The 24,375-nt window shown below is 44.1% G+C and overlaps 1 protein-coding gene across 1 annotated transcript; it reads left to right on the top strand.

Annotated features, from left to right (window-relative positions):
* Positions 1–13,846: 13,846 nt before the first annotated feature.
* Positions 13,847–23,654, top strand: Krt20 (keratin 20). The gene is made up of 8 exons (XM_021213715.1): positions 13,847–14,301; positions 16,634–16,716; positions 19,136–19,292; positions 19,804–19,965; positions 20,149–20,274; positions 21,157–21,377; positions 22,044–22,081; positions 22,965–23,654. Exons 1-8 carry the CDS (start codon positions 13,897–13,899, stop codon positions 23,060–23,062), a joined length of 1,290 nt encoding a protein of 429 aa, XP_021069374.1. The 5' UTR covers positions 13,847–13,896; the 3' UTR covers positions 23,063–23,654.
* The last annotated feature ends 721 nt before the right edge of the window (positions 23,655–24,375 follow it).

The raw sequence follows: 24,375 nt of genomic DNA, 5'->3' as shown, positions 1-24,375 counted from the left end.
TAACAAGATCTGACTCCCTCTTCTGGAGTGTACTTACATATAATAAATAAATAAATCTTTAAAAAAAAAAAAAGAAAGAAATCTGTTTTCAACTTACCTAATATTACCTATATGAGCCCAGTGACAATACATTGGTATTTTTTTTTTGAGACATGACTTCACCATATAGCTCTGGCTGCCCTGGAATTCACTATGTAGATCAGACTGACTTTGAACTCACAAATAGATATCTGCCTGCCTGTTTCCCAAATGCTGATGTTAAAGGTGTATACCACCATACCCAGCTAATATTTACTTCAACAGTATTTTTCCTGTCCATTTTTAGGTTAGTATACAAAAGCAATGGGTTTTGTTATGACATTTTTCATTCATTTACAATTTGTCTTTGGTCTCATTCATTCCCCCTCCCTACCCACCTCCCTGTCCCATCTCCCCCCCCCCTTCCCTGACTGATGCCTTCCTCCAAACCTTGGACAGTTCCCTCTCTCCTTTTCCATGCCCCTTTTTTCTTTCCCCTAATAGTTCTTCCTACCCCCTTTCTAGTTTCATGATCCACACACACATATGAGTACATAGATCTTTATATACACCTTTATAAATATTGTTTTAGTCTAGACTCTGTGTATGAGAAAAAAGCCCATGGTATATGTCTTTCTTAGTCTGGCTCAGTTCACCTAACACATTGATTTCTGGCTCTATTTCCCAGCGAAGGTCATGCTTTCGTTTTCTTCATGGCTCCATAAAACTCCTCCTGTGCAGGCCCCACATTGTCTTTATCCATTCAGCTTTTGATTACCCCAGTTAACATTTACTGACTTGTTATTGGTCTTCACCAGGTGGTAGCCATCACCAAGTTTGTAATCCCTATCCTTTCATTATCACATCTGCTATGAGGAGCTACAGTTCACTGGGTACTGCCTACTCCCAAGTACCGTGCTGTGCACCTCATAGATACACCCTCATTTAATCCTCACACCAATGCCATACTGGTCATTGGCGCCATCCTCCACTTCACGACTGAACAAAACACCTTGCCCAAGTTCTTGTGGCAAGCAAGTGTAGAGGCAGGTTCTGAAACAGCTCTCTACCTCTGTGTCTTAGTCCCTGGCATCCAGCAGAATTGCTCAGAATCAACTGTTCAGCAAGCCGGAAGAAGTGACATTGGATGGTATGATGTCCGTTGACCTACAATCATCTGGGAAGAGTCTCAGTGAGGACCTTACTGGATCGGGTTGGCCTGTAGGCATGTCAGTGATGAGTTATCTTGGTTATCATCGTTGATGGGAGAAGAACCAGCCTGAAAATAGACAGCAGATAAAGAGCCACCTTCCAGCATAAGAACGTGGCAGACCCAGAACAAGTGCTTTCCAGAGCTACTTTTCAGCTCATTGAACATTGGTTCTTGGGTCAGCTTTGCTGTTTAATTTTCAATTCTGACATTTCGTAAACACGGTGTCAGCCTAATTAGGGGAGAAAGGGTATTAGGATTTGAGATCTAAAACCTGAATTCTGATAAAGGGTCATACTTATTATGTTCCAAAAACATACATAAGCACAGACTGCAGTCTGTACTGAACTTTGTAAAATTCACCAGGTAAATCGTTAGCAAAATTTCGCACGCTCTAGGAACAAAACAAACCCTACAGCAGGAAAGAAAACAAGTGATGGGTTTGGGTCAAATTGTCCAGATGCAGCATGTGCGTCACCATTAAAACGTCAACACTTCTGAACCAATATTACTCTTTAATAACTCCAGCCTTCCCACATCTGGAGCTTTCCTGACAGCTCATTTCGCAGAGATGTATTTGTTTTGGAAAAAGTACACAGAGCTAGCAGCCTGTAACTCCATCAACCTAAGATTCAGCCATAAAATCCTCTTCTGTTTCTCCCCCAGGCTGCAATTATTTGATATCCCGCAGTATCTGTGTCAAACACAAAAGAAATTGTTCTGGGTTTTCCTTCCTTTTCATTGCTCCCAATCCTAGTGAACAACAAGCAATGTCTTTGTGGAAACGGAAGCGTCAGAAATATTAGTTACATTGTGTCGGTTGGTATTAGTTACATTGTGTCGGTTGGTATTAGTTACATTGTGGCAGTTGAATAGAAACAACTCTTGTTGGGGGAAAAAAATAACAGAGCAGGTCTCCATTTGGCGTCTAGTGAGTCCTCAGGGAGGTATAAAGCACTAGGTTTCAAGGGTAGGAAATGTGACACAGGAATAAGATGAGTCACAGGAAGGGTTACTGATAATACTGAAGCTTGCTTTCCTGCTGGCTCCTTACCTTCGCTCTTCTGAATCACTTAAGTGAGGTCCCACCTAGCAGGGTTCTTCCTTCCATCCCTCTGATGCCCAAACTGGATCACCCAAGTGATTATTAGAGTGTAGAAAGTGCAACTGGCTTACTTCCTGGACTGTGCATATCCACCTGCCTCCGTTCTTTTTTGGGACAGCTGTTCTGGTCTTATGTTCCAAACTTCCTGGTCTCTCTTATCCATGTACATTAAAAAGATGGTGGACTATATTTTGGAATACTCCATCTCTGTGTGTGTGTGTGTGTGTTGTTAAAAGATGTAATAAATGACTTTTTAGCCTGGTTTCGTGCCTTTCCTAGTCTGTTTCCTTTCCAGCCCACCTTCCCATTGCATGGTCCTTGAGCGCCTGCTGGCCCTTCCCTGCCATACCCAGGGCACAGGTCACTGAGGGTCTCGGTGAACAAGGACCCTTCTCTCCCTCACTGTCTCTATGATTCCAAATCTTACACAAATCATGTCTCACCTGGATGTCACTGTTCTGCAAAGCCTTTCCTGCCTTCTTCATCCCACGGGCTTCTTCCCACTTCTGAGTTTTCATAGCACTGTCTGTCTCTAAACCTTTGCTTTTTCCACTGATTCACCCCCCATGGCAGTATTTCCTCAGCTGACCACCATCTCCCCAAGAAGTGGACCACCTTCTGACATGCACAGTTCTGCTGCTCCTCTTTCTGAAGGCGCACACTTTCACAATGATAAGTACTTCTACAGTACAGAGCAACATCGTGTTTCCCTCCTGATATCAAGCAATAATGTAACTAATATCGCCACACTTCACCTTTGCTTCTTTTGACTTTAACTTACTCATGCAGATTTTTTTTAATCCTGTAAAATGCAGTTTATGCTCTTTTTATTGAACAGACTATACAAAATATGACCCAGGATCCTGTGTGGTTTACACCAGACCTTCTTTATCAAAACCAATTGCTCTACTATAATAAAGCAATGGCCAGAGAGGTTTGCCCAGCAGGTGGGCACATTAAACATCTCAGAACACTGACTAACAGCTCTACTCAGTTCTTGCTCTCCCAGATTCTCTATGTACTTGAAGCATGATGAACAAAACCATTGTTACTATTGAGGACAGTGGAATATCATCTCTTTGAAAATTTTATTCACGCACATAATGTATCTTGGCCACATCTGTCCTCCACTCCCTTCCCCAGCCAATTCTCAATACATCTCCCACGTCACTCCCGACTTCATGCAGTGTGGAGGGAGCTCTCTTAGTCAATAGAACGCCCTCAAAGGTAACATCCAAACAGCCCTCTGCTCTGTAACATGAACACATCTGCCACTGTGTTCTGAAAAGCCAATAAATAATATATCTCTTCATCTCATGTAATGTTCTCATGTGCATTATGCTTTGCCTTGGGAAGATTATGGGGCCAATGGTGACTTAGAGCATCCGATCCAATTTTGTGCTATTAGGACCACATGGAACGAGTAGATCTTTCCTCCAGCATCTGAATGGAAAATAGAAGGCACTGGGCTTATATTGAACTTTTATAGTGGCCTATTAACCAACGATTTAATTGAGAATGTTGTTTCTCAGTAGGGTGATGTTTGCAAAGGAGTTTCCCTAAGTCACATAAAGAGCAAAAAATCAATTTAGAGAGCAAATATTGTGTTACCTAATCTCAATTTTCCATGTTTGCATTGTTGCTACAGAGAAGTCACTAACCCACAGATGCTTCTGCCGTCTCGTTTGTGAGACGAGGAGGAGGAGGAGGAGGAGGAGGAGTGAGGAGGCTGGGCTGTGAGACTGATCTCTTCAAGATGTGACACCTGGGATAGTTCACTGTGTTAAGAAGTATTATGAGAGACAAAAAGATGGGATGAATAACTGCCACTTGCTTACTTGTTTTAAAGAAAAAAAATACTAAATTTGGATTGTTCAAAAAACATAGTCGTACATTCTAAAACTGAATCCCTGCCCATTTCTTCTCTTCACATACCACCCACTGTCTGAGCCAGGACCCACTGGATTGACACAGCCGTCACATTTAGTGGTCACTCCTTAGGCCTATATAGGATATTTACACACTAGCTTGCTCCTCCCTCTTCCACACAAACTCAATGCCATCTTCTCATCCCAGGAAGTCTCAACTATAAGGGACAGTTTATATAAAGCTGACTCAAAATTGCAACTGCAGGCAAGAATCAAGCCCTGGGTTTGGGCTAATGCCATTAGGGGGAGTCTTAGGACTGGTAAAGCACACTTTAAAAATGGGGATACCCTTTCTTTCTCTCCTCCTCAGAATGAGAAGAAAGTAAATACTTCCTGGGGCCCCACAGGTAGCACATGTGTGAGCACGGTCCCAAATGGTGTGTTGAGTGAAGGACAGCACACAGGGACTTTCAGTGGGACTGGTCTCTATGCTAGTGTGGATTGGATGAGTGGGGGGTAAAGGAAAGGCAGAGGCTGGCTGCCTCCTAAAGCATCTTGTGCGGAATCTGCAGAGTAGCTTCTTCCTGCATCTATGCACAGAACTGTCTTTTTACAACAGAGGCTGTTCAGCTATAGGGAAGTTCCCAGCTCCCCTAGACCCCGGGGACCTTGAGTTTGGTTTCTCCCTATGATTAAATGGAGTCTGAAAATGAAATGGTAGTACTTAGCATAAGTTTCTTTTGCTTGTTCCCAACAGACTACATATAGAACCATTCTCTTCATATAGAATGTGTCTAATGTAAACCCAACACAGGCCTGTCACTTTCTATCTCCAGAAACAAAGACATCCTATTCCCTTCTATCACAGCACCTCCCCAAACCCTCTCCCAGCCCTGTCCCTGAAGCATACTTATAAACCCATGGACCCTTCCAGCAAGACTTTTGAGAGGAGCCCATGAAGCCAGGCAATGTGTTCTAGCCTTACATCACTTTCAGAGCCACTTTCAGAGTGGCTAGCTGGGAAGGTGAAATCTAAGTGGCAGTGGAGACCCTAGCCTGTTGGATATGCCAGCACCATGGGACATCTGTGGGAGAAAGCTGCATGCTCTGAATAAAGCAAGCTCAGGAGAGAAGCTGATGGGCTGCAAAGGCTACAGATGCAGTGCTACCGGAGCTGGTTGGAACTCGCATCATGACAAATGCATTCCAGTTGCTTCACACGGAGCTGAAGCTCCAGTGTTCAAAGTCTGCATGCTGCATTTTGGTCTTACTCAGGACCCATCCCTCCGTTCCGCGCCAGCATCTCTCCCTTTTGGAATGAGGATGCCTCATCCTGCTCTGTCATTGCACATTGGACGTCTATCTTATCTTTTTATCTTGCAGAGTCTGGTGGCTGAGAGATTGACCTGAGCTTTGCTGGAAAGGTTGGACTACAGCTTCTGAATGACGCTGAAATTGTTGAGACCACAGGGATTCCTGAAGTTGGGTGAGCTGTACTTCAGATGATAAGCCATAACCACAGTCGTAAGCCTTGAGGGTCTGGGAGTAGAATTCTATGGATTGAATCCGAAATGCTCCCTATGGAGTCTTGGCTTCTAATACTTGCTGCCCAGCCCTCGCCCTCAAAGCTGGTGGTGCTATTTTAGATGGTTGTGGGAGGCAGAACCTAACTAGCAGAAGTAGGTCACTAGGCATGGGCCTCTGAAGCTAATGGCCTTGCTTCATCTGCCTCACTCCCGGCTTCCTGGTTTGCTCTAATAGAGCAACCTCCACCACAGCCCACCTGCAAGAACTAAGATGCTCCTCCATGTCTTTGAGACCATGATGGACTGACATTTCTGAAATCATGAACCCGAAACAGTCTCCCTTCCCTAAAGTTGCTCCAGTCAGGCTTAAAAAGTCACAGCAAAAGTAACTAAAGTGGTGGGATTGTGGGATTGTTCATCCCAATACAGTCATTCTGGTTATTTCCAGACTCTGTGTGTGTGTGTGTGTGTGTGTGTGTGTGTGTGTGTGTGTGTGTGTGTCTGCACAATTTCACAGGTTTTTTTTTTCCTTTAAGTAATCCACTGTGTCTACAACTTTCCTTTTTAACTATGAATTCACCCCTTCCTTTCCCAATTGTCTTTGTCATGCTCAACCAGTCCCAAACTGGGTTACCACACTCAAGACTTTCTGAGCTCTGTGTGTTCATCCAGCAGTTTATTTGCAGGTCACAGGAGGAACGATGAAGATATGGACAAAATTATAAACTCAGTGTAATCACACATTCACCCTTGGCTTGTCTAAAGAGACTCTGTCCTTTTCCCAAACATTCAGAGGGGGAAAATTCAACTATATGTGCAGTAGTCCCCTTTGTCCATAGTCTCCAATAGGTACCTGAAAATGTAGACACCAGCATATCTGTGCTATTACACACTGACTAGCCACTATTTCCTAGAGTTGAGAGGACAGCCACCCAGCAGCAGCGTTCACCTGTTCTTCCACGTTTGGCCATCACTTATGCCATGACTTCTGTACTCTGGGGACATTATTCAGTAAACTAAGAATTGCCTGAACACAAATATTGTGGGACTGTGATAGCTGATCTGGTAACCAAAACAGTTACTAAGTTGCTTAGGAGGAAGTTGCACAGACTATGGACTCTGAACAAAATTGGCTCTCAGGTGGAATAGATCACAAGGGGACAATGTGAGATTCCATCATTCCACTCAGAATGTCCCACATTAAAACTTCAAAGTGATTATTTCTGAAAACTTCATACTGAGTCCAGAAGAGAGGAGCATTCTACTTTTTTAGTTGTTTGTATTTTATTTATTATTACTGTGAGTGTAAGTGTAGTCCTGCCATGGCATGCATTTTTTTTACTTGATATTATTTTTAACCAACATTCATTTGGATTAGTCTGTAGTACTCACTTCTCTGTGACTGTGCTAAAGCGCCATGATCAAGGCAACTTATAATAAAAAGAAAGCATTTATTTGGGGCTTACCATTTCAGAGGCAGGCAGGCCTGGCACTGGAGCAATAGCCGAGAGCTCACATCTTGAGATGTAACTGTGAGACAGAAAGAGTGGCACTGGGATTGGCTCTAGTCTTTTAAAACCTCAAAGCCCTTCCCCAGTGACACACCTCCTCTAACAAGGCCACACCTCCTAATCCTTCCCAATCAGTTCCACCAATGGGGACCAAGTATTCAAACACATGTGTTTATGAGGGCCATTCTCATTCAAACCACCACGGTTCTGTATCTAGCTCTTGATGGTCCACCCTCCATGTTTGCACCTCGGATCTTACTTCTGCAGAGAGTATGACCTTTCAGATTACCTTTAGTGAGACTGTAGAAACTGATGACAATTCTTTTTCTTCCTGAGAATATCTCTACATTGCCCCCTTCAAACTTAGAATCACTGAACAAGAACAGTCAAAGAAGGACAGTTATTTTCGCCCAAAATATTGGATACATCATCCATTCCCCACGTTCAAGTTGCCTGTGAGAGTCAGCTGTCACTCAGAGCCCCGTGCCTGCACTGGTAGCCCTCCTTTTCTCTCTACCTGATTCTGGGATTTCTTTACGATCTAGTTTTTGTCCTGACAGTATGACTGAATTGTTTGTCTCCATTATGTTTGAAATTCATTAGGTCTTCATAATCTAAGGATTTGTTACTTTAAATTATTGTATGAAATTCTCAATTTTATTTGACAAATGTTTTCCTATGCTCTCTTGCCTTTTTCTGGAACTTTCCCCTGACATAGTTAGGCCTTCTCACTCTACTCTTTACAACTCTTGATTCGTCTTTGTCATTCGGCTACACTCTGAGCCTTTTCTCGGGAGGATCTAATTCAGTAATTCTGCTCAGCCTTGCTTAATATAGTGTTACTCCCATCACTGAGCATTTAATTAGGTAATTCATTTATCCTCTTTTACTCTTCAAATCTGCTGGCAGATCTTATAATCTCTTAATACTTACTCCAACTTTCCATTTTATCTTTTATTTTCAAAAATACTCAGTTATGGCGGCTTATATCTGTAATGCCAGCACTCAGGAGGCAGAGAAAGGCAGATCACTGCCAAGTTCAAAGACAACCTGGTCTACAGAGTGGATACCAGGCCAGCCAGGGCTAACACAGAAAGGAAACCTAATAATAAAGAAATTAAATGCTTTAATATGAGTATAATTATCTTCCATGCAACAACGTTTCCATAAACAAAGGAACATATGTGCATTGTTGTGAATGACAGTCATCCCAGCCAAGCAGGTGCCATCTTGGGAAGTTCATCAATCCCCTCTTGAAAAAGCATCACCCCGGCCAGGCCTTTTGACTATTTACACCCCGACATGTAAATATGAGGTCACAAGACCCTCACCTGAGCATCCTGCCACTTCCTACCACTCTGCCTAAATTGCTCATAGCCTTGGGGAGGGGCTAGGGTTTGTAAGCTGGGGAAGACTAGGAAAAGGGGATATGCAGTGCTAGGGAAGCCCTTCACCCTGATGAGTAAAGGCTTTTTCAGGTGTGGCCTGTTAGGGAGAGGAGTAGCCACACCCTTGTAAGTAATCCCTCCCCTATGCTCTGTAAGGAAGCCCAATAAACTCAGTGGATACCTAAAATGAGCTTTGGTGAAATTGTGCCTGAATTTGTTGTCTGTACCTTAGAATGGATAGACAGAGATTATGTGTACCCTGGGAAGGAACTTTAGCATCATGCATGCATGTGTGCACAGAGACCAGAGGTTGATGTCAAGTCTCTTCCTCAATCAGTCTCCCCCTGATCCCAAATCACATCAGCTCAGCTAGGCCAGCTGGCCAATGAACTCTAAAGGTCTACCTGTCTCCACTACCCACAGTTGGGATTATAGATATGATGCGAGCTCTTGAGCATGAGGGCTAGGAATCTGAGCTAAGGCCCCCATCCTTGCCAGGGAGGCACTCTATCAGAATGAGCCATCTCTCTAGCCCCTACTGTGTCTCTATATTGCATCTTCTCTTACACTTGGTTTAATCTTGTGTTGTTCTGTTTATCATGGCTCTAAGAGCAATAGGAGGGAGGGAGGGAGGGAGGGAGGGAGAGAAAGAGAGAGAGAGAGAGAGAGAGAGAGAGAGAGAGAGAGAGATCACTGTGTTGATTAATTTTTGTCAACTTGACACAAGTTAGAGTCATCTGGGAAGAGAGGCTTACAGCTGAGACAGTGGCTCCATCAGATTCCCTGCAGGAAAGTCTATGGCGCATTCTCTTGACTCAAGATTGCTATGGGAGGGCCCAGCCCCACAGGAGATGGTGCTGCCCCTAGACAGATGGTTCTGAGTTGTATATATATAAAAAAAAAAAAATCAAGCTGAACAAGTCATGAGGAACAAGCCAATAAACAGCATGCCTACCTGGGTCCTGCCTCTTCTCCTGTCTCTTCTCCCTCATCAACTATGCCCAGGACATGTATGGCAAATAACGAGCTCCCACAAGTCACTTGTGGTCATGGTATTTGTCACAGCAATGGAAAATAAACTAAGACAACAATATAAGCAATTTGTGTGTGCCAGAGAGAGAGAGAGAGAGAGAGAGAGAGAGAGAGAGAGCCAGTGAGAGTGTGTGTGTGTGTGTGTGTGTGTGTGCCAGTGAGAGAGAGTGTGTGTGTGTGTCTGTGTGTCTGTGTGCCACAAAGCCTCCATGTACATGTACCATAAAGCCTTAGTGCAAGCAGACTTTACATAATTATACTCCACAATATTTAAACAACAGGACATCACCTAACAACATAGTTCTCATAGCATATTCCTGTTGCTAGGTGACTCATGCCTGTATATTATAGTCTCATTCTGATAATCCAATAGCCACTGAGATAACAGATCCACCAAGTCCCCAAGTCATAAATAAGCAGAAACACCAAATCAGGGTAAATCCTAAGCTGGAGGCACCAGGCTAATTCAGGTAAAGACAATAGGCATCTATGCCATTGAACAGCCCCCTTGTTGTCCTGCTTCAACAAAGTCTGTATGTCAGGGTTCTTCATCTCGTCTCCCTTCCCCCACCTCCTGACCTCCAGAAAACCCCTCTAGAACCTGTACACTCTATGTCTACATATCTGAGCTGTGATAACTCGTCCTTAGCATGGAAAATCGAAAGTAGAAAGTCCTCTGAGAGCTATAACGGCATCCAAACGACTGTCCAAACGTAACATTAATCATTAACACTCAGCTGAGTTGTCTAGGAGGTCAAAATGCATCTCAGTCACAGACAGGAAGCTGGAATCTAGTATTTCTTTACAAACGCAGTCTCCAAACAGCCTGGAATAGCAAGGACTCTAAAATCGTACTTATATGTATGAGTAAGGGTCAGTAGGATCTTAATTCAGTCTCTGATATTATTTTAAAAAAAAAAAAAAAAAGCCGGGCATGGTGGCGCACGTCTTTAATCCCAGCACTCGGGAGGCAGAGGCAGGCAGATTTCTGAGTTCGAGGCCAGCCTGGTCTACAAAGTGAGTTCCAGGACAGCCAGGGCTATACAGAGAAACCCTGTTTCAAAAAAACAAAAAAACAAAAATCCTGTGAAACAGTAGCTTAATATCCCATAGTCACTTTATAAACTAGAATAACTTGCCAAAGGGTAAGTCTTGATGACACACCAAGGACCCCAGTGCTCCTGTGTGGAGAGAGAGAGAAGCTCCAATCCAAGTGCTTCTATTTAAGCAGATCAATGGTGGATGGGATGGCAGAGCCTCAATGCTATTGCCTTGTAGTTTCAGATTTTAGTTCAAATTTAAAACATCAAAAAATCTATAAATGTTATACAATAAAGAGAAGATTAATACATGAAGTTATTTCTTCAAACAATTAAAAATGGGGATTTTAAAGTCGGACTTAAATATAACTGAGTCAGATCATAAGTAATAATTGATCTAAAGAAGAGAATACAAATTATAATGTTTGACAGCTGTGTTTATATTCCTTCCTACTACAAGGCTGTGCCTGCTGGCCTTCGGATTCTCTGCCAGGCACCTGAGATAAATGATTGAGATAAGGTTTGCCCTAGAGTGTGGTTTCAGAGCTTCTACACACAGGAAGTTGGAATCTAGCTGGTACCAACAATTTGGGCCTGCAGTGACATGGTGCATCATGGGAAGAGTGCCTGGTACAGGTGCCATTCTCAACCTGGCACGGCAGCCAGGAAGTAAAGCAAGAAAGAGCAGCATCCAAACATCCCCTTCAAAAGCACATTCCAGGTGACAAGCCCTCCTTCCATAACATCCCGCCTTCTAAAGGTTCCACCATCTCCCAGTAGCACCTCAGACCAGGGACCAAGCCTTCAATGCAGGGGCCCTGAAGGACACCTCAGACCCACACTTAGCACTAACTATGGATTCAAGTGGTGCTTTTAAACCTCTTCAGTATATGCTAGTGTGTGAAACTCAGTAGAGACTCACCTCAAATTTTGGACAGTTCTAATGGTACAGTTTTCCAGTGGCTTTAATTAAACATCTTTCTCTCCTACCCAATTACTCAACACCGAAAACCACTATACAGAGAGAGAGAGAGAGAGAGAGAGAGAGAGAGAGAGAGAGAGAGAGAGAGAGTCAGTCTATGTGTCTCTAAAAGTTTGCTAACTACAAATTTCAGCCTTGACATCTATTAACAAATTGGCAAAGATGAGCTGAGTTATATATGAATAGCAATGCTGTCCACAGACACCATACAGGGCCTAAGGCAGGGTTAGCCTGCCAGTTTCTAATTTTGTATAGCTTTTCCTTTATCACATAACTGAGATGAAATATGACACAACTTATACTTAGAGGCATGTTATTTATAAGAGAGAAACAATAGGATCTTTATTTTAGAAGAAAGCTATTTGGAACAGAAACATTGTGAATTTGTGAGTGAGTGTGTGTGTGTGTGTGTGTGTGTGTGTGTGTGTGTGTGTGTGCGTGTGCACATTTTCAGGCAGAAGTCTGAATGAAAGGGGATCTGTGCTGAAGCTCTTTGCTCCACACTTAGGGAGTGTTTACCATCAGTTCCCGTTGGTGAGATGGGGCCCACACGTGTGCCTGGAGGAAGCAGCAAAGCACACGTGTGTACTGCATAGAAGCAGATTCAACCTCTAGAAGGAATATTTCTACTCAAACAAATCAATAGACCGAGCGGCCGGGCTCATAGTAATTGCCCTCTTATATCAGCGGCTTCTGGGAAGTTAGGTGTGAGTCATGTAGCCACCCGCAACCTTCTTTCCACGCCCGTGGAACCTCTTTGCTGTTAGTGTAGGAATCTACACGGTGAAGCTGGGTTTATCACAGGGTTCCTAAGAGGCAACTTCTGCAGCCAGCGTTGGGAAGGTAGAAGCAGAAAGATTCCCCTGGTAGTGTCTAGCTGGCCTCAGACAGAGGAAGCAGGCTCCAGCATGTGATATGCCAGGTATTAAAAACACGAGTTTCTCAGTAATTTAATATTGGGTTTTTTTTTTTAAGCATTAGATTTAGTACTAGCAACCATTAGATGCTAGTACTTAAAAATACTTGCAAGATTCTTATAATAAGTTTGTTTGTTTTTTAAATAAGGTCCCTTCACTAACCTAGAAGTTCCTGGAGTTGCAGACTGCTGGGAGCCAGGAAGAAGATCTATGACCTCTGACATGCTGCCCACACCCCAGTCCATGGCCCCACACCCACAAGCATACAGGCAGCACTAATTAGATCCGGTTGGTTATTTCTAAAAGGAAAAAGAAAAAAAAAGAGGTATGAAGTTTGGGTGGGGGTTGTGTTAGCAGCTTCGGGGGCAGTTGGAGAGGCGAGTAGGGAGAGGAGTTTATCAAGATACGTTACATACGCATGGATGAAATGATCCAAAAATGCTATTTAAAGTATCTTTTTTTTAAAAAAAAACTCCAAAATCAACTGACCCACTGCCGCCCACCGATAATCATTTACATATTCACCTACTGACCACATTCAGTTCTTAAACTCTGGGTGAGTGGGGGGGGGCGGGGGAGTGCCTGCACTTTGAGACAGGGTCTTGTTACACAACACTGGGCTAGACTGGAACACCTTACTTCAACCAGGCTGGCCTCAAACAAGTCCTGATTCCCTACCTCTGCCTCCTCCCCGGTGCTGGAAACACAGGTGCGCACCCACACACGCAGCTTCACTCGAGACATTTCAATAGACTGTAAACATAAATTCTAAACAAGGACAAACTTAAAAGTAAAAAAATTTTAAAAGAAGCATAAAACATTAAAAAAAAAATCATTTGAACAAGCCATTGTCTTTTCTCACCAGTGTGACTTATATTATGTTCCCACAGCTGTCTTGTTCAATGCCTAAATTATTCATATAGATTGTAAATATTCTTTATTTGTATACGGGGATGAAAAAAAAACCTGCCAGGGCAGGTGCAAGACCTGACAGAACACCCCCTCCTCATCCTTTTTGTTATCTCTGTTTATTAAAAAGAAACCTCCACACACCCCCCACACCCCCAGGAAAGCCTTTAAGAAGTGCCTCTGGTAGCAATTTCTGGAATTGAATGAAACATATTGCCATACAAAAGAGGGGGAGGGGGAGGCAGGAAGGTGGACTGTGTCATTCCTGAGGTGACATGGCAGCAGAGGAGGAGTCTCTTGAACTCTATAAAAGGTCAGCTCCACAGTGGCCCGAGACAGACAGGCTGTGCTCCGAGTCCAGGCTACAGGTGTTGCCTCCCTGCATCCCAGATGGATTTCAGTGGTCGAAGTTTTCACAGAAGTCTGAGTTCCTCCTCACAAGATCCAGCACTCAGCATGAGTGGCTCGCTGTATAGGAAGGGGACCGTGCAGCGTCTAGGGGCTGCACCCAGTGTCTATGGTGGGGCTGGAGGCCACGGCACTCGCATCTCCAAAGCCGTAGTGAGCTATGGGGGCGATCTCTCCAACGGAGTGGACCTGTTTGGGGGCAATGGGAAACTGGCAATGCAGAACCTCAACGATAGATTGGCAAACTACCTAGAAAAAGTGCGCTCCCTGGAGCAATCCAATTCCAGACTTGAAGTCCAGATCAAGCAGTGGTATGATACCAACGCGCCGAGCACCATCCGGGACTATAGCTCCTACTACACACAGATCATGGAGCTGCAAAAACAGGTGAGCCATGAAGCCTGTAATTTCTACTTCACCGTTTAGTTGCCTAATGGACTGGGAGATGTATGCTAGGTGAATTCGAACACATGAAGCAGATTAGGTTGAAATGTATAACTGAAAAAAAATGTATTTTACCATGTGGTATCTGTAAACAGGATGAGTTTAACTCACTTTTTTTCTAAAACTTCAACTAATTACATATAAAATATGATCATTTTATCATCCAAAATTGCAGTCTAAATCTTTGTTATGGCTTACAATATAAGGTCTTCATTGTGAATAATCTTATTTTTCAAAGACCTTCAAGGGTTTCTATGTGAGTTTGCCAGTAGTCTTTACTAACTTTGAAGACTCGAGTCTATTTAAAGAGATTTTTTTCATCTTTCATTATATGAATGTTATAACAAATATATTAGCCTACTAGGGGTATAAATAACAAAAGGGTTCAGGGTGGATACAGATTACAGATATTAATGATATCTATACTGATTGATTGATAAATGGTTGTATGATAGGTGAATGGATGGATGAATGGATGGATGGATGGATGGATGGATGGATGAATGGATGGATGGATGGATGGATGGATGAATGGATGGATGGATGGATGGATGGATGGATGGATGGGTGGGCGGACTGGTGTTTGATACAAGATCTGTGTATCCCAGGCTAGTCTGGACCTCACTATCCTCCTGCCTCAATGGCCTCAGCACTGGCATTAAAGAACTGTGCCACCATACACAGTTCTAATACCTGGATTTTTTCATGTCTGTTTTAATTGTCTCCTCACTATCACCAAGCATTTTATAATGCGCCTCTGTGATAATAAAATGTTCTATTGCCCCCAATTCAAGTTTATTACAGTCATATCACAATCTTCTCCTGTGTCATCCATGGTGGGTGGGGTTCCCCCTTCTGTAAAGCCAATGGAGCCAAAGTGGGAGACTTTGCTCCTGACTGAGGATGTAAAGCATCAGCACACACCATTTGCCCAGCTCCAGGGTTCTTATCTCATCAGGAAAAGCCTCCCCTCTGGTTTGGTTTATATCTCAAAATGATTGCAAAGGCCTTTAGAGCAAAGACCTTTGACTTAACCACAGGCCTCTTCTCTTGAGCTGTGTTTGTAATACAGGCATCAGTGCAGCTTAATTCAGACTTCGCAGAAACATTCAGCTCATGAAGCTATGGTGCTTACATTGCCCCTTTCATCAACGGGACGGTCCTTCAGGCTTTTCGATGCAACACAAAATTCAAATTATCCTTCTGAATTGACTTGGGGATTATCCATAGTACTTAGGCACAGCCATTAGTATCCACTAGTTTGAGGCCTCTGAAGGGACCTCTCTCCAGGAATAGCCACTGAAAGGGATACATCACTCTAATATCTTCTAGAAGTAGACTTCTAATCTACTTCTTCAAGAATACGGTGTTTGCTTTGAAGCATGAGAACCTGAGTTCAGTCCCCAGGTTAAAAAACAAGGCCGGAGGATGGCAGTGTGTGCTTGTACTCCCAGCATTGGGAAAACAAGCAGATCCCTGGGACTTGCTGGTAAGCCAGCCTGGCCAACTTGGTGAGTTCCAAGACAATGAGACTCACACACACACACACACACACATACACACACACACAAAGGTAGCACTTAAGGAATGGCATGTAAGCTTGTCCTCTGACCTCCACATACATAATACACCTGAGCATATGAACATGTACACACAGAGAGAGAGATGCACACGGATCCAGGGTGTATCCATCTTTCTATCCTGTGCCTAACTCCTACAGGTAGCAAGTTCTCATTCAGCCACTATTTCATAGACACTGGCTGGGTACCGAGCAACACATATAGCGGATGATGACAGCAAAGAAAGTGCTTTAAGTGGAAACAGGCACAGACCAAAGAAACCATCACTCAGAGAGGTAGATGCAGGGATGCTGTGCAGGGCAACAGCCAGAGGGGCACACTCACTGCTATAACTGGAAAATGTCATGGAGGGGCCTTGAAAGTGTTGTCTGAGCTGAGAGGTGAGGAAGCTGGAGCTCACCAAGTGAGAAGGACTAACAGCAATGTTCCAGTGTGAGCAGCGCCACAGACAAAGCGCTCACAGAGGCCCAGCGATGTGGGTGGCTTCAGCGTTCATTTTGTACGATCACAAAGGAACTAGGCCAAGCCATTACATGAATACCTCTGTCACTGTTCTTCCATGGTCATTTGTGAAATGGGCATCACTTGTGGTGTAGTCACAGTTGTCTCTGAGGACCAATAAAATGACCGTACACTCGTACACTCCTGCCTGCCCAGGGGAAAATGTCATTCTTCTTTCCTCTCACATTTCCCAGGTTAAGGATGCTCAAGTACAAAATGCCCAGTGTGTCCTGCGAATTGACAATGCTAAGCTGGCTGCAGAGGACTTCAGATTGAAGTAAGTTCTCTAAAACATGGTAAAAATATGTCTTGGGGTGTGTGTGTGTGTGTGTGTGTGTGTGTGTGTGTGTGTGTGTNGTGTGTGTGTGTGTGTGTGTGTGTGTGTTGGTGTGTGTGCATTTGTATGTGTTGATATTGCTGTGTATGCATTTTCATGTGTTGGTGTGTGTGCATTTGTATGTATTGCGTGTGTGTGTCTGTATGTGTGCTTGTTGGGGTGTGTATGTATGTGTTGGTGTGTATGCACTTGTATGTGTTAGTGTGTGTGTTCGTGTGTATGCATTTGTATGTGTTGGTGTGTTGGTATGGGGGTGTCTTGGTGTTTGTATGTGTATGCATGTTGGATGTGTGTGTGTGTTGGTGTGTGTGTGTGTGTGTGTGTGTGTGTGTGTATGTATGTATATTGGTGGGGGATTGTTTGGGTTTCTCTGTTCGAGATAGGGCCTTGCTATGCAATCCAAGATGGCCCCAAAGTCAGCACCCCCTGACTTGGCCTCTGAGAACCCAGAATTACAGATGTCTGCTACAATACCCAGTACCATGATAAATTCTTCTGCAAAAAAGAAATCTTTTTAGTGGGGTTATTTTCTCATTTATTTAGCATGTTATGTGTATATGGCGGGGTGGGGAGAGGAAGGAAAGAGAGAAGAAGATGGAAAAGAGAAAGAAACAGACAGACAGAGACCAAGAGACAGAGAGACAGAGACCGAGTGTGGCCACATGCATGTGGAGGTCAGGAGACACTGGCAGCCATCAGTACTTTCCATCCATCACATGACTTCCAGGGACAGACCTCCAGATGTCAGGTTTGCCAGCAAGTTCCTTTGCCTGCCGAACCATCTCACTGGCCTTGAAAAAGAATTCAGCTTTCAGGAGTGTTGTATCATGTATAGTGGTCATGTTATTGTGAGCTAAGAAACTTCTATTTCATTATTTCAGACTCGTGGAGAATAGGGCTGTCAGAAGCTCTGTGATCCTGCCCAGCCCTTGCTCTCCTGGGACTCTAAGATTTGTTTATCCACCATGGTTTCTGAACACCTTCCAGTAATTGCCACTGTTCTGGTTGGTCATCTCCGGTCACTAGAATATTCTTTCTTAGTAATATCGCTTCTGCTCTCTCACCCACTGAACCTCATTCTATCATTCAGAGTAATAGCAAAGCAACCCGAGACTCCGTTTCTTCGCCAATGGCCTTCTGTGATGTGAGAGCCATCACAGAGTCCCCACTGGGTGGGCATCCACAGAATCACTCCACAGAGTCATGGGGGCTCCCACATCACAGCCAGATTCCACAGATGAATCCTGTACCTTCCAGTGTGCTAGAATTTTATGGCCTCATTCAGCCAACCAAAGAACAGGAACCAACCTATGATTAATACACTTCAAATTGTCTTCACTTACTTGGATGCACGTACATGATCACATTCCCCCAGAGCTGATGAACAGTAGGGCTTCCTGGTCCCAGTCTGCAGGATGTGTCCACACTAACAACACCACAGTTTAAAAGGAGTGTTCTGATGCTAAAAGAGATTTTAAAAGATGGGAGTAAAAAAGTCAGATCTGAAGATGAGGCAGTTAGATCTCTGAGGCTCAGCTTCACCCTGTCAGCAGCTGGGTGTTCTACTGTGTTATCATTTGGTTTGCATTGGTGTGTTATAATTTGTGCCTTTGTCAGAAGGTTGTAGAGAGAAAGAAATGACTGAGAGGACCCATACTGGGCACATCTGTTTACAAAATGATAAAGATAACTTTACCCCATAAGATTCACATTTGGGTTCTTAGTTTCTGGACTGTTTTAGGGGGAAGGGGTGGTTTTTTTTAATTTGGGTTGTTGTTGTTGCTGATGACTTGATTTGGGCTTTTAGCTCTGTTTCCTATTGTTTTTATAGCCCTGTGGTTCAAGCCTTCTATGCAAATACTCTACCACCCAGCTATACCCCTAGCCTCTGAATTTAGAAACCCCAAAGTTACTGCAGAGGAACAGAAATTTTATATACATGTGCATATGTATATGTGTGTAATATGTGTATAAGCATTTTACCTGCGTGTATGGCTGTACACCATGTGTGTGCCTGGTACTCCAAAAGACCAGATGACCAGAAGAAGACATCAGATCCCCTGGAACTGGACTTACAGAGATGGATATGAACCAACATATGGATGCTGGAAATTGCACCAGAGTTGTCTGCAAGAGCAGCCAGTGCTCTTAAGGACGAAGTGATCTCTCCAGCCCCAGTGACAAGTTATATTACAGAGTAAACAAACGATCTGGTTCCCAGATTCTTATTCGTGTTTCACAAATATGTGAAGGAATTTGTTATAAAGCACATGAATTGTCTATCTCATGACGCTAAATTATCTCTTCCTACGCTGACTTTAGAAGACCTGAGTATGTCTGCATCCTGATTTATCCCCAGGTTTGAGACTGAGAGGGGAATGCGTGTAACTGTGGAAGCTGATCTCCAAAGCCTGAGCAAAGTCTATGATAATCTGACCCTTCAAAGGACAGACTTGGAAATTCAGATTGAAGAACTGAACAAGGACCTGGCCCTCCTCAAGAAGGAACATCAAGAGGTAAGAAGTATGCAGGGATGGTATAGGATCAGACAGCTCTAATAATACAAGTGAGAGGAGGACAAACAGGAAGAAGAGGAGGAGGAGGAGGTAGTGGTGCTGGTAGTGGTGGTGGTGGTGGTCATGGTGGTGGTATCATGGTGGTGACGATGATGATGGTGGTGGTGATGGTGTTGGTCATGGTGGTAGTAGTGGTGGTGATGGTGGTGGAAGTGGTGGTGATCATGATGATGATGGTGGTGGTAATAGTGATGGTGGTGGTGGTGGTAGTGATGGTGACAGTGATAAAGGCAATATCAATCATGACAACAAGCCTAACTTCTTTCTGTGATGTTGCCCTTGGGTAAATAACTCCAAGCAGTGCCCGGACCACAGGAAGCCGCCTTATGATTTCCTTTCATCTTTCTTCATCCCCAATGAAAGAAATCACGAGATTACGTATATCTCCTCCACCCAGGCTGATCTGAGAATGTATTTCAGACTAACCTCAGTGGGAACCTCACTCTTGCAGGAAGTTGAGGTCCTTCGCCGACAGCTGGGCAACAATGTCAACGTGGAGGTGGATGCTGCCCCAGGCCTGAACCTGGGAGAGATCATGAATGAGATGAGACAGAAATATGAAGTCCTGGCCCAGAAGAACCTGCAAGAGGCCAAAGAACAGTTTGAGAGACAGGTAATTCTAGTCTGGGGGTAGATGGATAACATGGTTCCACGGAGAGAGACGGTGTTTTCTCTTGTTTTCCATCCTTCTGTCTGTGTTCCTTTCTGTTCTTCTTTCCTCTCCTTTGCTTGCCTTCCTTCCTTTCTTCCTCTCTCTTGTGTCTCTCTTTGCTCATTTTTCTTCTTGAAATTTTAGAGTCAAGCTCTGCAGCAAGAAGTCACAGTGAACATGGAGGAGCTGAAAGGATTCGAGGTTCAAGTCACGGAGCTGAGACGCACCTACCAGACCCTGGAGATAGAGCTGCAGTCCCACCTCAGCATGGTGAGCACCTCTGACCTCCATTGCTCGGTCGGGTCTGTGCCGGCAAAGGACCATGTTCAGGACTCTGCGAGCACAGACATCTGTAATGAATAACCTCTCCCCTTGCAGAGCCAACAGGGAAACAGGTCCAACGGCTAACGATAACTACACCACAGAAAGAAGCCAAGGCAAGGGCAATGAACTATACAGGGCAGAGGAATGAGTAGATCTTGAAGATTCCACAGAGGAGATCACATTTGTCCTGGATCTTAAATCAAAGATGAGCTTTAAGTTGGAGGAAAGAAGTAGAGACATCACAGGCTAAACAAATCCATCGGGCCACAGCAGGTTATGCTGGCAACACTCCCGAGATGACTCCATGGCATTCCACTTTAGGGATCAGGGCTAAAGGGACAGACCAGTCTGAGTCCTGTCACTGTGGTGGAAAGAAGAGAAAAAGGTCTAAGCTGTGGGGCAACTCTTAGAGTTGAATCTCAGGAGGAAAAAAAAAAGACTTTGTCAGTATTGCCTACATGGCAATAGCCAGAGAGTTACATGATCAAGCCTGGTCCCCATGGGTTGAGAGATCTAATCCTCCACTGACACCAAGAATCACATGGCCAGGCCTCCTCCCAGGCAAGGAAGTATACATTGATGCTATAGCATGGTGCATCACACTGAGGGAACAATAGGCACAAAGCTCTAACAACACAAAGCAAAAATCCAAGAGATGGCAGTTGTAGCTGGCCGGCTGAGGCTTCCTAGACAGAATGAATGAAAGAGCTAGAAAAACAGATGGTATTCAAAGGCGGCAAAAACTCTTCCCCCCAAAAGATAACAACAACTGTGCTGCCTGCTTCAAATCAACAAGTAAGAATCGCCCTCTTTGTCTTGCATGCTTAGAAAGAATCTCTGGAGCGTAGCCTGGAGGACGTCAAGGCTCGTTATGCCAGTCAGTTGGCAGTCATCCAGGAGATGCTGAGCTCCCTGGAGGCCCAACTGATGCAGATCAGGAGTGACACTGAACGCCAGAACCAAGAACACAACGTCCTTCTTGACATCAAGACCCGGCTTGAGCAGGAGATCGCCACCTACCGCCGCCTTCTGGAAGGAGAGGATATAAAGTAAGGCTCTGAGCATCATGGAATGTGTGTCCCTGTCTGTTGGCAATTCTCCTTCACAGTCCTTGTCAAGGCAACCCCCAGCACAACAGCAATGTTACACACAGGACAATGAGACAAAAATATACCAAATACTATAAAGCACCCAAGTATCAATAGCCTTTGAATGAGGTCTGGGGTAGGGCTGAGTCAGAAGATAGTTCTCCAAATGATCACGTTTGTGTTCATTCTTGTGTTATATGTATAACTGGAAGCATAATAACCTTTTGAAAATTCTCACCGACTGCTCATGAATTAAACCACAGGCCACAGAGGCCCACAGGAGCCAGTCTGTAAATGGGCAGACTTGGAGCAGCCGCTGCCTTCACATATAACACCACCCACCCCCAACCACCCCCCCCCAAAAAAACCCAACAGACTTGAACTTCTATCCTAATTTTAGTTCTCACTATACAAATTTCTAGTAGATGATAAGCAGGTTGGTGTTTTCCAGCCAAAAAGCAGAACACTCCAGTATGAGATAAACACAGTCCAAGGACCAGAAATAGGAAAATAGCATTTAACCACACATCAACCCAGACATTGGAAAACAAAGGGACAAGGAGGGAAGCGCCCCAGCTTTGACCTGGCAATAATGCTGTCTTTCTTTCTTCTCCTTTCACAACCCAGAACTACAGAGTACCAGCTGAGCACTTTGGAAACGAAGGGTAAGTGTTCTGCGCTCGGGCACATGTCCTGTAGTGCAGAAATCTCAGCAGCTCCCTGGCAACTGTCTGTCACTGGGGGGGAGTAAAAGGTGGAGGTCCTCAAAAGCACAATTGGGAGTACCAAGTTTCCACATATTTGTTTAGGGTGTGTGTGTGTGTGTGTGTGTGTGTGTGTGTGTGTGTGTGTGTGAAAGAGAGAGAGAGAGAGAGACAGAGAGAGAGACAGAGAGACAGAGACAGAGACAGTGAGAGACAGACAGACAGACAGACAGACAGAGACAGTGACAGTAAGAGACAGTAAGAGACAGACAGACAGTGAGAAAGACAGAGACAGGAGAGAAGAGAGAGAAGACAGGAAGAGGAGAGAGAGAATGTCCATGCCACCATGCACATATGGAAGTCAGAGGACAACTTCATGCACACCACCATATCTAGCTTGCTTTATAAAATTAAATGGGTTTCCAGCACCAAACTCAAGTCCCCACACTTGTTTAGCAAGTGCTTATTGGTCAAGCGATCTCAGCAGCCCTGAGACATCAGGATTCTAAAAAGCTTGGACATGGTGCACAGAACGCAACCAAGTGAGGATTTTGACACACCCCTATGACAAGGTGACTTTCTTAGCCCATGCTATTGCTAGAACAGCCTAAGGTCCTGGGGGTAAAATGTACAACTAAAATGTGAATTTTGTGTTTATTCAAGATTGTCTATTTCTATCTGAGGTGAGAAGGTGAGGGCTTTATAAATTTGGGGAGAGTGATATACATTGTTCTGTACTTTTTTTTTTATAAAAACCAGCTTAAATTTGTATAAGAAAAAGTTGAGTGGTTTAACAGGGTGGTCATGGGCCTGGACCAACCTCTGATGTCTAACACTTACACAGATATCAAGAAAACCAGGAAGATTAAGACAGTCGTGGAGGAAGTGGTAGATGGCAAGGTCGTGTCCTCTGAAGTCAAGGAGATAGAAGAAAGTGTCTAACCAGCTGTCAACAGGGGAGGCTGCTCCAGCTGTGGCTGTCCGGAAACAACATCAACACTGTGTAGTGGCTTTAAAGTGTGTGTGGGGGGGGGGGAGTCTACTTATCAGGCTGTGTAATTAAATATAAATGTTTCACTCCTGGGAGCTGTAAAGGGCAAGATTAAAGTTAGCACTGTCATCCTCGTTGTAAGACACATCCATCACAGGCCAGTTCAGGTAGAGTAAAGCTCTGGAGGAGCTCAAGCAAATAGCAAATAAACCTCTCTCTTTTGGGGTCTTGTTTTTCTTGTTTCTGAATTGCTAAAAGCCCCCTTTCGGGAACATGGGTTCTCCAGGGAGGCAACTTCCCAGTTCATCTTATTGTCTCCTTTAAGCTGCCTTTGCCTTTCCTGATATCTCCGCTGCCTCTCAAAACTCAACTTAGTCTTTGAATAATTTAAAACAAACTCCAATCACAAATGCTGAGGAGAATAAGAACAAAAGGTGATTGACATGGGGCTCAGTTAAGAACAAAACTAGCCTGGAGGTGGAATGTGTCTTCTTCTCATAATAAACTGCTTAAAAGTCGCTTTATTTGGTGAATCTGGAGTATGAAATGTCTCTCATGGTCTTTCAGAAACAGCTTTAGTGAGACACAGCTACAAACAGTGAAATCCACCTTTATAACATGTGAATCTTAGCGGTCCTCTGTACATCCATGGGTTGTACAATGATTACCACTAATCCTAGAACATGTCCACACCCCCAAAGACAGAGTCCATATCCATTGGCACTCATTCCCAGTGGATAAGGATGTCTGACACCAACCTTGGTCCCCACATGCATGCACACACAAGTGCACTTGCAACACACATGTATATGCACCCACACACATGTGTGCATACACCACACACACACACACACACACATGCACTTGCACACACATGCATATTCACCCACATACATGTGTACATACACCTTGGTCCACATAGTCACACACATGCATCCACACACACATGCACTTGCACACACATGCATATTCACCCCCACACACATAAACACATTCACATGCACCCACACACATGTGCCCATGCACCCACACACATATTGCCACACAAATGCAAACGTGCATACATATACATGAAAACAGAAACTAAAGAAGCCATGAGTGGATGACACATACTTCATTCTCACCTTTTTTACATTTGAGTGAAAATTAATTATTTTGCATGCTAATGGGAAATTTGAATTTTCCCCGTATCATTTTTTTCCTTCATAATAGATTGATAAGACTTAACCATAGGATGATGCCATAGGATGATGACTTTAGATTT

Source organism: Mus pahari, chromosome 14, assembly GCF_900095145.1.
Source record: "Mus pahari chromosome 14, PAHARI_EIJ_v1.1, whole genome shotgun sequence".
NCBI classification, from domain to species: Eukaryota; Metazoa; Chordata; class Mammalia; order Rodentia; family Muridae; genus Mus; species Mus pahari.
Note: the sequence above shows the minus strand (reverse complement) of the source record. Positions and strands in the feature narration are given on the sequence as shown.

Bases quoted from the DNA above. Each gene is read 5' to 3' on its own strand.
- Krt20 (XM_021213715.1), top strand. From the start codon at position 13,897: ATGGATTTCAGTGGTCGAAGTTTTCACAGAAGTCTGAGTTCCTCCTCA. The intron at 16,717-19,135 runs GTAAGTTCTCTA...ATTTATCCCCAG, and splicing joins GCAGAGGACTTCAGATTGAA to GTTTGAGACTGAGAGGGGAA. The intron at 21,378-22,043 runs GTAAGGCTCTGA...TTCACAACCCAG, and splicing joins CTGGAAGGAGAGGATATAAA to AACTACAGAGTACCAGCTGA.